Below are 15525 nucleotides of genomic sequence, written 5' to 3' on the forward strand. Positions count from 1 at the left end.
GTTCAATAAAAAGGGAAGCAGCTCCATTCTCCAAAGTAATCTATGCCAATGTGTTCTTCCAGACTTGTAGACAGCAGAGCCCAACATGACACCTTTTACTGTACGTTCACACATTGCCAAAATTAAAAGTAGATTTAATTTCTAATGTAGAAGTAAGACATTCTGAGAGACTTGTGTTATTTATAATTTAAAAGACATAAGGAAGACACTTCAGAAGTAACTGTGCTGCTCTGTGGATAGGGAGAGAGAAAAATGCTTCCAAGTGACAGTCTCTAAAATTTCATTTCTATTCACTCTAAAACTCTCTTTGAACAGTAATCTAATCTCAGCTGCTGCACTGGGACATTTAAATATGCAATTGGTGTGAATATTAGTGTTCTTCAGGCTGAAGTTTATCCTGCCTTTCTTTTTCCAAGACTCTACATCAGAGCTTGGTAGATACCAACTGTTACCCAGAACAGTGCTGGCAAGAATGCAACCAGTTCACAGCTTGTATCTTCAGAGAAGGAAATTCAGAGGGAAGAAGACACTCTAAAGGATTATTACATCTAGCGTGGAAAAATGCTCACAATTTCCTCATTTGGTATCAAACTAAGTGTTTTACAATGTGAGGAGAATAATGCCCAAGAGTAAGACATAGAAACAACTGTCACTTTCAGAAAACCATGTGCCTAAAGCATGTGACTGTTTCTAAATTATCATTTTAAGATTTACAAGAGGACTAAAAAGTTTGGCTATTTTACCTAAAAAGTTTGGAAATGTTAAACAAATTCTTTTCTTCCACATGGAGGTCTAGTCAGATTTTCACTAACCACAGAAAAGTCAAGTCCACAGTGAGTCTGTAACAACAAATAGGTCACAACATTGTTTTACTACTATGCAATACCACACGTCCAACCAGCACCTGGGAGAGAGTCTAGGAGTCAGCTAACAAATACTAACAAATAGACAGGTCTTGCACACTTTCTGGATTATCAGAATCAAAGAACATTGGGCTTTCTGCTAAAAAAAGCTGTTAGAAAAAAAACCAGTTATCAGAAAACACCAATTGACTGAGAAAGAAAAAAAAACCAAACAAACAACCCCCCCCCCCCAAAAACAACAATAAGCTCCCCCACCCCTAGCCTGATGGGCTTTTGAGAAACTGAAGCTTAGGATTCTGTATTACACCATGTGTCTACTGCAAGCTAATGAAGTCACAAGCCTTCAGAGCATTCTGTGAAACTGATCCCTGACACAAAGTTTTACAAGGAAGAGGAATTTCAGAAGACAATCAGTTTCAAGGGAATTTTCTGGTTTCTTTTCAATTATAATTTGTGTCACTCAAAAAAACTGTCTATTCCCCACAAAAAGCTTTGAATTTATGAACTGGAGAAAAGTCATTCATCTCTCCCAGCAGATTGATCTTCCTCCTATTCAGAAACTGTTTATTACTGAGAAACTATTTATTGGTTTCTATTATTTAGAAAGTTTGAAATTGACTGAAATCCAGCAACTAGACTGCACTGAAATCAATTGACACTTTTCTTACCTGCTGAAACTCCAGAAGGAACAGCACCTTGGATCAAGCTACCAAACTATAACACAGCGAGTGAACTACCAGCTCTATAAATCTGTGCTGAATTCTTCAAAATATTTATTTTCAAAGATATGATTAACACAAATAGAAACCAGACATTTAAAAAACATTTTAGTAATCCTAGAAGTACCACACTGTTAGCATGAAATGAGTGGAACATACCTTTTTAACAGTAGTTAATTTCTTAGATTTGTCTTAAGTTTACTTTTCTGTGTTTTATAATACCTATGCCATGTACTTTTACCTTTAATTTACAGCTGATTTTTATGTGTACCTAGTTTAAAAAACAAATGAGCAACCCCCCCACCCAAGACCCTCTAACAGCCATTATTTTTTAATCCAGAGAGAATATGCCTTTGCAAATAATACAAAATTTAGAGCCAGCAATATATTAACAAGAAAACAACTTATACCTATTTAAAAACTTCATTTGAAATAAACATTTTTAACTATGCCTACTTTCTCTAAAAAATATTTTCTGGTGCTCAAGGCTAAAATTGCAAGTATCTCAGATGCTCCTGTTAGACTGGAAGACCTCAGCTCAACTGTGATTTCAAACCAGTTCTTAAACATGCTCAGTGAATGAAAGAAAAGATGACACTGCTCAAGGCACATGGCCAGTGTATCCCAGCTTGCAGGTCACAGACAACCAACCTGAAATCTGCACAATTTAAGTCAACATCTGTTAAACTTGCAGAATACACTGAAATGAATAGACCAAAGTTTTCAACTGTTTAACTTTTGATTAAGAAAGTTGAATCCTTTCATTCCCTCTGGAGATTAGAAAAGCAGAAATAGAGAAAGACTTAAGCCACAAATTTTAGCTTCACATTGGGCATCTTCATCATATAAAAGGTGTCACATATAAGAAGATAACTGGAAAAAGACTCTGGGATTTGCTTTTAGTATTTGACACAATTCAAAAGATTAAACAAATGTGATTTGGGTTTGGGTTTTTTTGGTTTTTATTTTTGGTCTGGCTTTTTTTTCTTTAAGTAATTAGCATGCATCTATAAAAAGTTTTGATAAATCTTCTCCCAATCATTAAATGGCACAAAATAAAGCAGAAAATGGTAAGCTTCAAAGTATGAGACTTGAATTAATCTGCAGTGGAACAGAATTTATATAGCAGTCAAATTCAACCATATACTAGATATGAGATTTTACTGGGAGATTTTTGTAACAGCTTTGTACTGAATTTCTGATTAGACTATAAAATTCACATTACCAACAACTTTCCAACCTGAGTTGGGGAGCAGAGAGAACACCACAAAGGAAAACCAGATACCTCTTTTAGTGGTAAGACTCTGAATACTTGAATCATGTTGGGAACAGACAAGAGCTCTTACACCAGGCAGATGAGTTTAAACAGTAGCTATCCTGTCTTAGAAACACTCTGTTCCTTCTGTATTCCAGCACTGTCTCTTCCTTAGCAAAAGCAAACATTCATTATTTCCAGAGACAGTAATTCTCACTTCTAAGTTTGTTAGTCTGCTTTAAAATCAGAGATACCTCTTCACTTTATACAATGCAAAAAATGAAAAATGTGCATGTCCCTATTTTATTCCGTAAAACAAAAAACTCAGCACAAATTCTGCACTAAGATCAAGCAGCTGAAAAAAAGGATTCAAACCAGATGTTCTGGGGTTCATTTCTTTTTCTCCATAAGAACCATAAATTAAAAGATAAATAGAAAAGGCAGAATCTTTAGCAGAGTTTATTATTCCACTCAGTTTAATGAGTTTCTTTGACCCAAGACAGCCATAACCCATTGCTTTCCACAAGTCTCAAGGAATACAAAAGAAGAAACTTCAGTACTTTCAGCTGATCTATAAATAGAGTACTTTTGCCTCTTAATGAAACAATTTGGAAAGACATCTGCAATCACTTAGGGAAGCCAAGTGAACTGCAAGGTCAAGAATACATGAATAGGATTTCTTAAATGAAAGGTGTGATTACCATCTGCATTTCCAACAAGAGGGTAACTTCTGCAGGAACCACATCAATCTCAGTACCAGCATTCTGGAAAACTTGGGGTAAAGTTGCTTATCTGGTATCAAATTTCTTAAATTAGTCTCATAGGTCAAGATCACTCATATCACTCACACAAAGAGCAAAAATCCATTTATTACTTATCAGAAAGGTTGAGAATGAAAGAGGAGCAAATGCCTGATTGCCACTTGAGATGCTGAATGCATGAAGCTGTCGAGTATCCAGTTTGTAACTGCCCTGAAAGCCACTTAATCAGGTCAGCTAAGGGCAGGGGGAGAAGTGCAGCACCACACAGAGCAAAGCAGAGTTAACAGCCCTAAAAATACACCACGCAAATCACTACCATGTAACTACTCTCACAGACAGCCCTAGCAGAGGCTGTTTTGGCTCTTTGTAGTTTATGATGTTGGTGGCTGAATGAGGCAGACAAGGTGAATGATTCAATTCCTCAGTCCAAAAAGATGTCAGGATCTCCTCAGACAACATGAAAAGAGTGGGAAATTACTTCAACTTACATCAAGTAGCAGCTGTCAAACTACCACTGTACGTGCAACCTGGTGTAAAGGCCTTATAAAGCCAGGTGTGGGCAGCAAAACCCCTTCCTGAACCAATGGACATGTATTCTCAAAGTCACCAATTAAGAGACACATGCAGCAAGTAATATCATAGACCTCAATAACCTTAATCCACCATGCAAGTTTCCTCACACTACAGTGTGTTTCTCTCACAGCTTTTCCTCCTGCAGTGTAACTGCAGAAAGCATTGACTACCTAAATAAGAAATCCATGATACATTAAATTTCCATTTCACTCTGAAGGTTTGTGGGACAAGGAGTGCGTGCCAGAGATGATCACAGTAACTCAGACATGACTGATTTACAGACAAACACTTGTCCAAAAACTCTGCTATTTTAAGATTGACTAAGCAGTTTAATATGAACTCTCCAGTGAAATTCTGATGTTTTGTGGAAAAGCTATAGCTTTAAGAAAAAGCTCTATTGTGTGCAAGTGACATAATGAGGTACTAAGGACCCAGGGCTCATCTACCATCGCTTCTGAGGGCTGTGCACAGCATTGATCCAGGGTCAGTGCTGAAGTGCAGTTTGTCACATCAGCACTAAGCTCAGAGCCCTTTGGACACTTCCTATGTCTCAAGATAAGAATGGACACCACAACTTCCAAATGGATGACCATGTCTTATTAAATCCTATTTCACTAGGGCAGAACCCATTGGTTCAGGAGTCAGTAGACTTCGACAAGGATGCAGATGGGAAATAAAGGTACTTTCCAATATATCCTAACCTGCCTGATGGTCTTGTTGAAGAAATTCTTTTTGAGAAGGTATAACATCTGCCATCTCAAAAAGAAGAAGAGTATGAGATTAAGGGAGGGTTTTGTTATTGCTGTTTCAAAAGCAGTAAGGGATTAAAGCAAACTGCAGTAATGCACCTAAGAAAGATGAGAAAGGCCAAAAATCAAGAGCCACCTCAGATTTCAGAGGTCTTTAGATAGCTGTGAGGGCTTGGTGACATGGAACAGGAGTGCATGTTACTGGATACCATTACAGCAGACTGCTATGAAGTGCTTAAGGCATATACATCACTTAAGAGTGAGGACGGATGTGTTGTCCTGGTTTAACCAATTTGAACACCAATTGGCATCTCAAAACAAAATTTCATCAAGCCTGTGGGGAATTGTGCATGTAAAACAGGCACAGAACTGACAGAAAACAAGGACAAGAACAGATAATGCTGAAGGAGATTGTCTAGCCTCAAGAAGACAATTTCTTTAATAATAAGTTTTACCTTGCTAAATGAATTTAACGAACAATTAAAAGAAGCAATAAAGTACACCAGAAGTCCTCTCTCATTTCATCAGCAGAGAAATGCAGGCCTCAAAGATAAACAAATGACATTTCATTTCACATCTAATTAAGTGACGTGAAGGGACATACCTGTAAGGAAGTACTAAGAGATGCACAGTTGAAATTACTTCGACCAAAGGATCTCACTTCCTGAGAGATCACAGGACAACTATAACTGAACAAGTTCAAGGCATCAACAGAAAGAGGTGTGGCAGGACTTCAATCAGGAGAGCTTTGAAACTCTAAATATCACAGGAAAATCTCTGACCTCAGAAGCCACAACAGAGTGGAACACACAAAAGGTGGCAAAAATCCCAAGTAAAAAGGGATCACTGAAGAGCTTGGTTTGGAAGCGACCTTAGAGATTCTCTAGTTCCAGCCCTCTGCTGTGGGTAGGGATACCTTTCAAATGGCAGAAGTGAGTTTATAAACCATATTTCCGCAACAGCCATTGTACTGTATCACTTTCAAGTTTGTTTTTGGTCAAATACTACTCATGAAAGTTGAAGAATGGCAAGAAAGACAGAGATGGTCCAGGAAGAATAAGAAAACTGAAGAAGCATGTACAAGAATCAAAGGTAACTCCACAATCACTGCATTATTTAGCTGACAGCACAACACACTTTTGAAACAGTTTGTCAAGCTAGCACTCAAGCCCATACACAGAACAGTCCAAGCCAGCAGCACAACTCAAACAGATTCTATTTTTCTTCCCCCTCAACAGTAGCTAACACCAGAATGACCTACATCTGAACTAAGGTCACAAAACAGTAGCCATTTGATAATCCTCCCCCATTTTCAGATTAGGGGGCTTAATAGCTACACTTAAGTGAAGTCACGTCTTGGCATTTAGCTGGGCCTTGCTGTGGCACACTCTGCTCTGTGAGCCAAACTGGTAGCTGCAATCACAAGCAGGGCTCCTTTAAGCAGTTTTCTGTAATCTATGTTATATATGGCAGCAATAAATTCATTGTTAATCAAAAGATGTCCAGAAGTTTTACACCAGTAGCTTTTTAACCTGGCATTCCCAAATCGTGTAGTGCTTTTAGAATGGAAAATAAAATTTTAAATAAGATGTACAATGTTTTTTGACAATACTTATGAAAAAGAGGAGCAAATTCAACACTAGGTTAATTACTGCCCTCTGACTTATTAGTGTATCATCAGACTAGAAATGCACTAAAGCTAGTTTATAAAGCTAAATATTCCATAAAATTCCATGAAAGTGGAATTATGACAGTGAGAACTATTATTCACATGTAAGACTAACTAGCCTTTAATTAAGATGATTTGAAGAACCCGGGAACTGTGGAAGGAGGAAGACAAATACTTAAAATCTGAAATGTTAGCGTTTTTAAAATAAACTAGCAACATTTTACAAGAAAACACACTGAAAACCAGTAATTTTTCCCACTGAACAGCTCCTTGAACATGAGTAATCAATCCCTAGATGCCACAAACACCAGGATGTCTAACTGGATATCAGGACTCTACTAGGTTATAGAGAAATTGAAAGCAACGAACATAGTTAAAAAGGTCACAAATTCAGTGAGCTTTCATTTATCAACAAACTTAGAAACAAAAAAAGAAAAACGGGAAAAAATTACATCTAGTGACATTTACCCAACTCACACTCCTGCAATACAACACATGCTGCTATGGAGATACAAGCCTGAATGGATGCTGAGAACCAAACACAAGAGCAGTAACTGAGATGCTAGACAAATTTTGCCAAGAATAGGATGTTTATCTAAGAAGGGGTTAATCCAGCTCCTCAAGATACTACACAGGAACCTGCACAGTGCCAGAAGTGGAAACAAAAAAACCCCTGACACGTGGCTCTCGGATCTGCAGAGTGACATGCTGCTGACCACGCCCCATAAAAAGGAATTCAGCCTCCACAGCTCAGTGCATTTCTGCATATTCAGAGTTCTCTGCTCTTGGCAATACATCTTCTGTGCCCTTACATGCTCAAACAGATGAGCCACTACCATCCATCTTCCCTACTCTCCCCTCACTTCTTCCTGGCTTCTTCATGCCTCTAGTGAATGAAAGGATAAAGTGGTAGATTAGCAGTGGAAAAATAAGAGATGTATCACATAACTTTATACCCCCAAACAAAGTTGTGTTTGATTTTGGTTTTGTTTGGTTTTGTGCTTTGTGGGTTTTTTTCCTAATGTATTGTAGCCAAATTTAGAATGTCATCTATCTTTCAGAAGTTTGATACTATACATGTGAATCACACCAATTCAGTTCTGTTGCAACCTCTATTAATGTTCCAACTTATCAAAGTTCCCACCAAGCACATTGAAGAGAGCAAAGTTCAAGAATAACATAAAAGACAGTAGTTCTAACTGGGACGAAGAATTTTAAGTTAGCAAGTCTATAAAGCTCTGCCTGACCTCTACACTTTACATAAACACACTGAACTCTAAAGGTTAGAACAACACTTTGTTTGAAGCCCTGACACTTGAGTCATATTCAAGAAAAAGGGATCCATTGTAACCCTCTTCTCAAAGCACCCATATAATGTAGCTGGAAAATAAAAAAGGCAAGGGTGGAAAAGGGAAAGAGGTACTAATTTTTCCCATTTTAGCTGTAGGTAGAACAAACCCTACCTATTTGATAGTAGCTGGAATACAACTCCTCAACAGCATACACTGATCTGATAAACCAACCAGCATAACACATACCTACTATTATTTCCCTTACATAGCAAGGCAGTTCAGGAGACTCAACTAACAGAAAACCAACCCAGAGCAACAACAACAGAAAAATTTACAGTAGGCCTCCCAGAATAACTTAAAACAGAAGGGCAGTTCACTGTTACACCAGACAAGTTCTACTACAAAGGGAGAACAAGTGGAAAGATCTTATTGTTAGTGGTACTGTATTCTCCCTCATCAAGAATCTTGTTGGTTAGGACACTCTCCAGCCAACTTTTGTACTTCAAACACCCAAAAACATTGCTAAAATAAGCATTTGCCAAAAATCAGAAGCCTTGTTCTCCTCAGTAAAGATACTTACAATTGACTCCGGAAAAAACAGGTACATTGTAAACCTGACTGGAAAACGGATCCAAGTTAAACTAGATCTGACCTTTTCTTTCCTCTTCTTCCTCCTGCCACGTTTCCCCTCCTGTTTTCTAGGTTAGTGTTTAGCTAGATTAGTTTTACAGTCTAGTTTGTTGAACTGTTTAACAAATGAATGCTTATAACCAGTCAACATAAATCTTGAAGGTAGGTACAGTGAGTTCAGAAAGAAAAACAACAATACTGTGTTATGCATCAACAAAAAAATTCCCCTGGAAGTTACCAACTTCAAGCATTAGAGTACACAGTTACAAAATGCCAAATCAAGGGAAGAACTCAGAGGGAGCTGCAGTGACTTTATTTGCACTCCATGCTTTTGGTTTACATAAGTTCCAGCTTAGGAAATTCGCAGTGCCTATAATGTAGAAAGACTATCAGAGTTTAAATTTCTCAGCTCTCTTATCAGCACATAATAAGTAAACAGCTACCATATAAGAACATACAATAAGAAAGTTCAAGCTATGCCTAGAAACACTGACAAAGATTACAGTAGTTCCTGGAACACTTAAAAATTGAACTGCTTGCACATACCAGTACCTAGACATAGGGAGCACCAAAAACAATCACAGGTTTTATCAACACTGCTGAAGATATGTGTATGTGCTTGCATGCCCAGCAAGGCATTTCTGTTCCATGTGCAAAGAATTCAAACCAAGCACTGCAAGCATGCCACACAATCCATGGATTAGTCTATGTAGCAGGTACAGTTTCATCTTTCATCAAAATTATGCTCCACAGATCCTTACAACTGCAGGTTCTCAAGGGATCAGTGATCTAGTACTGCATCTACAGCTAAATACACAGAACTTCCTTCCTCTCCCTTTTCAACTAAATCTCTGAGTGTCATTAATCTAACTTTTCTTATACTGTTTTCACCACACAGAAATTTCTCTCAAGAGTTGATCATAAGATAGTCCTTCAAAAACATATGACAGCAGTGGGCAATTACTTCTTTCTGAGAGAAAAGCTGATGAGTTGAAATGGATCGTGAGAGGATATGAAAAAGAACCTGATTAACACTACATATTTGAAACAAAGGTAGTCCAACACAGAACAAACTCCACGTGTTTTCTCTTCAGTCTAAAGACAGTTAATGCAATACTTACACCACAGCAACTTCCATGACCTGTATATACACACTGACCACTTTTTCCGCTTTTGTTAACCTGTTTTGTTCAGGGGAGTTTGGGATGGTACGTTCAGCACTGTGTTCCATTCCAGTCAGCTAAATCAATCCAGTGGTTCCTTTCTGCTATTACCCATGCTGCTTCTGTTGCAAAGGCCCATTCCTATCCTTGTGCTAGCAGTATGAGCTATCAGGGTTCTTTTCTGCAAATCCCCAACTCTGCAACAGCTAGTTGATCAGATAGTGAGTTAAAGCAGATCAGATAGGGGCTCAATGAGTGCTGATGCAAGCATCCAAGAGGCATGAACATGTAGTCAGAATTGTAATTACTTCATTCTAGTAACAGTTCCACGAGACTTGACAATGCAAAACAGCACTTTATTGCATTCTTAAACTGTGGTTCACAATTAGTGATCAATGCTAACGCCCACTTGCACACTTGACTCTGTAATACTAGTTTGAGCTACTCCCTTACATGATACCATCTTCCCTCATTGCATCAAAAACTGCCTGTGAACCTGTGCTGTGATTGAGATCCAGATTTAATTCCTGTTCTCCTTCCAACATTTGCAGTAACACTGAGATTGCTTCCTTGATCTGCTTTTTGCTAGAATCACACCAGGGGTTTCACACCACAGCTCAAAAGCACAGCAAATCCACAGGAACATCTCACACCAAGTATTACTGCCCACCATGCTGGATGATGGCACTGTGGCCATAGCAGGCCTGTTGGCTGTTAAAGGGTACTGGAGTGCCAAGGAAGCAAGAGTTCAAGGCAGGTATCATAGTGAAGTCACTATTGCATGCAGTCTGTTAGTGGCCTGACAGGTGACAGAGCACAGAGCCACCATAACAATCATTAGTAGATATAAGAAGATTCCAGATGTGTAGTAAAATTACTGGTTCTCCCACTAGTACAATGGCAACCACAGAAAATCATCTAAAGCCATGGCAGTATTGCAAAAAAAAATGTGACACTAACCAGCTGCACAGTACTTACAGCCACATGGAAAGAGAGAACATTGCTGCATATTGTGAGAATAAAGATATGAGGTATTTAATGCTGGAATGTTGAAAGTGTGGAGATACCACCAAATGAAGCAGCTATAAATCTTTTGGTTGGGGGGAATACCTCTTCTTGGAAAGCACACTTTTGAGACAGCTTGTTCAAAAATAGTAAGTGGGTGTTCAAGAACTAAAAAAAAAACAAACCAAAAACCAAAAAACAAAACACCCCACCAGAATTAGATGTACTAATGTATCCGAGTTTTGAAGGAAAAAATTCTGAAAACAAGAGCAAAGGAGTATTTGTATTCTAGATTTCACAAGCATACAAAAATGGATTTTCACTTTGATCAAATTTCAGTTTTCATAAGAAAGCAATACCAAGGCTATTTCCTGTCAAATATGTGCCCTTGAGCTACAGCAGAGGAACTGTAGAACTTCTGCCCTTCTCCTAAACAGCAAAGTATTTTTTTAGAAAAAGTAGCAATAATATTTTAATCTTTCACTGAAAATGAAAGCCTCATATTACTGCTCCAAACCTCACCCATAGACTACTGTGATAACACAGCAAAAAGCCTGACCCTGTGCTTGAAGCTTTCTTGCATCCCAGCCATTAGTTGGTCTCTCCTCTGTGCCTATTCATGAAAGTAATGGGAACTCAAAGTACTTGCCAACACTCTACCTGTGAAGTTCGAATGAAATTGGGCAGTGGGATCAATTACTGCTTGAAAAAACCTGCATAAATCCTGTTTTTTACGGCTGATCACAAAGCTAGACTTACAGCTCCGTACTGCCAAAGCCTTGCAATCCAATGGAATAGAATTTATCAGTTCACTTTACAAAGTTCTAATAAAGAGCACCAGAGAGCACTTTTTAATCCTTCTGATATTCACCTCTATAAACCACCTTGCAATTTAAACCACCACAGAACTCAGTTATTGGCTAACTCAGATACTTCAAATCCCAGCTTTCTGGCACTTCTCTATAAACACACAATTTAGAATTAAGGTATTTTTTGTCAGTTATGTCACAAAGACTGTACCTAGGATAAAACATACAGTGAGCACTACTGGTAAGCACAAGCAGTACTTGTTAGCACGTACTCTACAGCTGTAAGGACACCAACAGAATTGAAATCTCCAGGTGCTTTTTAAGAGCATCTAGTTCTGAACTCTGATCGAGTCATGCAAGAGTTAGGAACACCCAATAAGCACAAGTCTAAGCATCTTAGGAATGTCAGTGCTCAACATAACACACACAAAGATTTCCAGCTGAACAGACATTTTGTACAGAACACCTATTTCAAATTTCTGTTAATATATTCCATTCATTTACCACGTGGAGTCTTTTGTAGCTTCAAGTATGTTTAGATACCAAGTAAACAGATTTTCAGTAATGTCAGTGAAATTTTATCACTGTTTTTCTTCTCAAATTCTTTAGGTGTTTGAACACTTTGACACGAGACTTTAAATCATATTTTGCAGGTCACAAATTAACGTATTAGGCTGGCAAACCCCAAGCTTTTACAAATATGCATGGGCTTTAGAGTTAAGTCTGCAACGAGGCTCTGACCAATGAACACTGCAGCAACTGAGCCCCTCAAGCAGAAGTCCCTAACCATCACTAGCCCTCCACTGAGTATTATTTCAGTCTCACTGGTGTAAATATGAACAGTGTTCACTGTGAGCCTCAATCACTGCCTTGGAGGTGTTATCTCTGGCTCAGTTTACCACTTTCATAAAGAAAGTAGAGGAGGAATCCTTGACAGAGAAATGATTTCAGTGTTTAACAATTATACTACAGAAATGCCAATATTGAATTTAGTATCAACACAGTAAATGACACAAGACATCAAAATAAAATTGTTCATCCAAAAAGTACAAGAATTGGGAGATTACTGCCTTACCATATTGTTTTTCTTACTTTACTACAAACATGATTCTTGAGAAAAGTGCCAAATCCATCATACTCACCCCTCCTTCCTCCACCATGTTGCCATTTTAGCCATCAAGCCAGCCATTTGTTCAGACCTTCCAGTTAACACTAACTTTGTTAGACTCTTCAAATCCTTAGGAATACTTTGGCAAATGAGAACAATGAATCATTTTTACTTTAGAAGTTATTTCTAGCTATTGTAGGAAGTTATTTTACAAAATCTAAAGCAACAGAATTTCAAAGGTGTAAAGGGAAAAAACCCAATACATGAAAAACCCCCAGCCCAAACCTGTTAAGCATATTCTACCTCTATTATCCTGACTACTCACTTTCTTGCCACTTTGTTTACACTCTCTCTCTGATAAGGGCTGCTCAACAGGCCTGCCAGGTAACAGTTCTTAACCGAGATAGCTCTTGACTAACTATTAAACCTTAACCTATGTCCTTTCTCCTCAGCACTTGCTAATAATTTCAGGGCTTCTTTCAATTAACTGAATTTCATATCATGAATATACAAAGGAATCACACCCTTAACTTTTATTCCGAGTAAGACAAAGCTGAATGTGAAGCACCACCACAGTGCAATCAGTGTAAAATATAAGTAATTAAATGACAGTTTTGCACATTGCAATTCTCAGAGAAAGACCAACCCAACAAGCAACTCTAAAAAAGCTCCCTGAACCCAGGAGATCTGCCCAGCAGAGGACTCAATTTACTTTATTTCTTTATACTGCTTCTCAGTGTGGGTTGTGCTGTGCAACTGTTCCTCAAACACATCTGACAGTACACAGTTACCACTGGAAGGTTCCTTCAGTCATCCATCCACAAGGAGGCTTTGGGGATTTTAGTTTAAACTTTTAGGTGAAATGCCATGAAATAACAGGCAACCACAGAAGGTACCACTTGTGAGAGATATCCATCCTCAGATTTAACACATCACAGCATCTATGCCAATAAACTGGCTCTCCTATATACTCTAATTAAACTGCATTCTTTCTATTAGAAGTGTTATATAGTGGTGTTTAGAAAACACTATTTTCTAAGCAATAACTTGGAATAAAAAGACATTGCAAGCATACACAGGTGTTGTAACAGGTGTTGACAAGTACTACTGGGGCAACACAGCAAGATCCAGAAGCTTGTTCGTATGAAGCAGCTGTCAGGTTACTGAAAAATGTAAAAAGCCCACGAAACGGACAGCGCTAATTGCCTGTAAATACAGGTACACCAGCTTGTTAGGTATTCTCTTCTTACTCTGCTCTTGTGTCAAGCGCCCGCAGAAACCCTGAATGAAGTGCTGCTCACCCTCCCAGCCACACTAGACCCGTTTCCCTGCTCAGCCGTCGGGGAGGATCGGCACTGACACTAAGACTGTACTTGAAGATCCAGGATTCTATTTCCCCAACAAAGAAAACATCTGTTGAAACAATCGAGATAAGCAGTTCTTGGCCTCAATGCTCACTCCCCACCTCCGAAAACAAACAAACAAACAACCGAAGCGCCCGCCGCCCCGAGGCGGCACACGCGGCGAACGCCAGCGCTCCCGGGGCCCGCAGGGGAGCGGAGGGGAGGCTGCCTGTGCCCGGGCGGAGCGCGGCGGGAGCAGCCCCGCTCCCGGGGCTCCTCCAGGCGGGAACGCCGCCGGTGCCCGCGCGCCCCCGCCAGCCGGACACGCGCGGGCAGTCACGTGACCCGGGAACCCTCCCGGCACGAGAGCCACCGGGGCAGCCCCGGGAGCGGGCGGGGGGGAGAGCTGCTGTCGCCATGACAACTTCCAGGGGGAGGGAAAACTTCAAATCCCAACCGTCAGCGCAGGAGCGGCTCCCTCTTAAAGGCGCACGCACACACAGACACATACACAGAGGCGGGCTCCCTTCCCCCCTCCGCCCCCCAGGCAGTGGCGATGGAGGAGAGGAGGGGGGCAGCCACCGGCGCTCGCCGCGCGAACGACGAGAAGCCGAGACAAAAGGACCCGAGACGAGAAAGGGTCTCGCTCGGCGGTAACGGGAGGGACACAGCGGCCCCAGGCAAAGCCGTAACACCCACCCTCTGCTGCCCGGAGGCGGCTTAGGACCTTCGCTCTGCCCTACAGACCCCGTCTCCGCTCCCGCCCTCCAAGAAAGCCGCTGGAGCCGCTCCTCCATCCCCGCTCTCCCCCCTCCGCCCACCCGACAGACCTGGGCTCGGAGAGCCTCGCCCCCCCCGCTGCTCGTTCCCTCTCAGACCCCGCTCGCCGCCCCTGTCCCTCGCCCCTCGGTTCCCCCCGCTGCAGCCGGGACACGCCGCCGCCCCCTCTCTTACCCACACAGTGCATGAGCCGGTGCCGCCAGGAGTCGAGTTCTCGGCGGACTCCCCTGCGCTCCGCCGTGCAGCGGGGGCTCCGGCACTGGGAGGCGGCGGCAGGAGGAGCGGGAGCCGCGGCGGCCATTCCTTCTGTTCCCTTTTCCATCTGCCTCTGACCTCACGCCCGCTCATTTACATACGAGCGCGCGCTCCCCCGGCTCCTCTCCCTCCCCCCCACCCCCCTTTGCCTCGTCGAGCGCGCGCCCGCGGCCCCCCTTCCCCCCCCTCAGCATCCGGCGCGGGGAGCGCGCGCGCCGCCTGGCGGGGTGGCTGACGCGCGTCCCCGCTCCCCGCCGTTCCCCCGCCCCGCCCCGCCGTGCCCGGGCCCCGGTTCTCCCTCACAGACCGCAGGCCGGGCAGAGAACCGGGCCGAGAACCGACAACCCTTCCCTGCCTGCCACGGCCCCGCTGCCCATCGATATCCCCCGGCCTACAGTTCCCGCAGGGCAGCGCGCCACCTGCTCTGGCCCGGCCAGGGCAGGCGGCAGCAAGGCACGCCGGGAGCTGTAGTTCGTGAGGGAGGGGAGCGGCACCGCCCCCGCGGTTTCTCCCCGGGTGGGCAGCGCAGCCGGCCCTGCCAGCGGCCCCAG

At 41.7% G+C, this 15525-nt stretch overlaps 1 protein-coding gene across 9 annotated transcripts in view; it reads right to left on the reverse strand.

Moving 5' to 3' along the window:
* The window catches only part of LCORL (ligand dependent nuclear receptor corepressor like), an 80813-nt gene extending 65712 nt beyond the window's left edge, over positions 1–15101 (reverse strand). For 6 of the 9 annotated variants that reach the window (XM_063401690.1, XM_063401682.1, XM_063401683.1 and 3 more), the window contains exon 1: positions 14894–15101. In XM_063401690.1, the coding sequence (XP_063257760.1) occupies positions 14894–15041 (148 nt within the window). In that variant the 5' untranslated portion in view covers positions 15042–15101. Of the gene's footprint in view, positions 1–8461; positions 8612–12630; positions 12736–13897; positions 14029–14893 lie in introns of those variants that run through there. The other 3 variants (XM_063401686.1, XM_063401685.1, XM_063401684.1) reach the window with 3 other exon arrangements.
* Positions 15102–15525: the final 424 nt, after the last annotated feature.

The sequence above is a fragment of the Prinia subflava genome, chromosome 7 (genome assembly GCF_021018805.1).
Source record: "Prinia subflava isolate CZ2003 ecotype Zambia chromosome 7, Cam_Psub_1.2, whole genome shotgun sequence".
Lineage (NCBI taxonomy): Eukaryota > Metazoa > Chordata > Aves > Passeriformes > Cisticolidae > Prinia > Prinia subflava.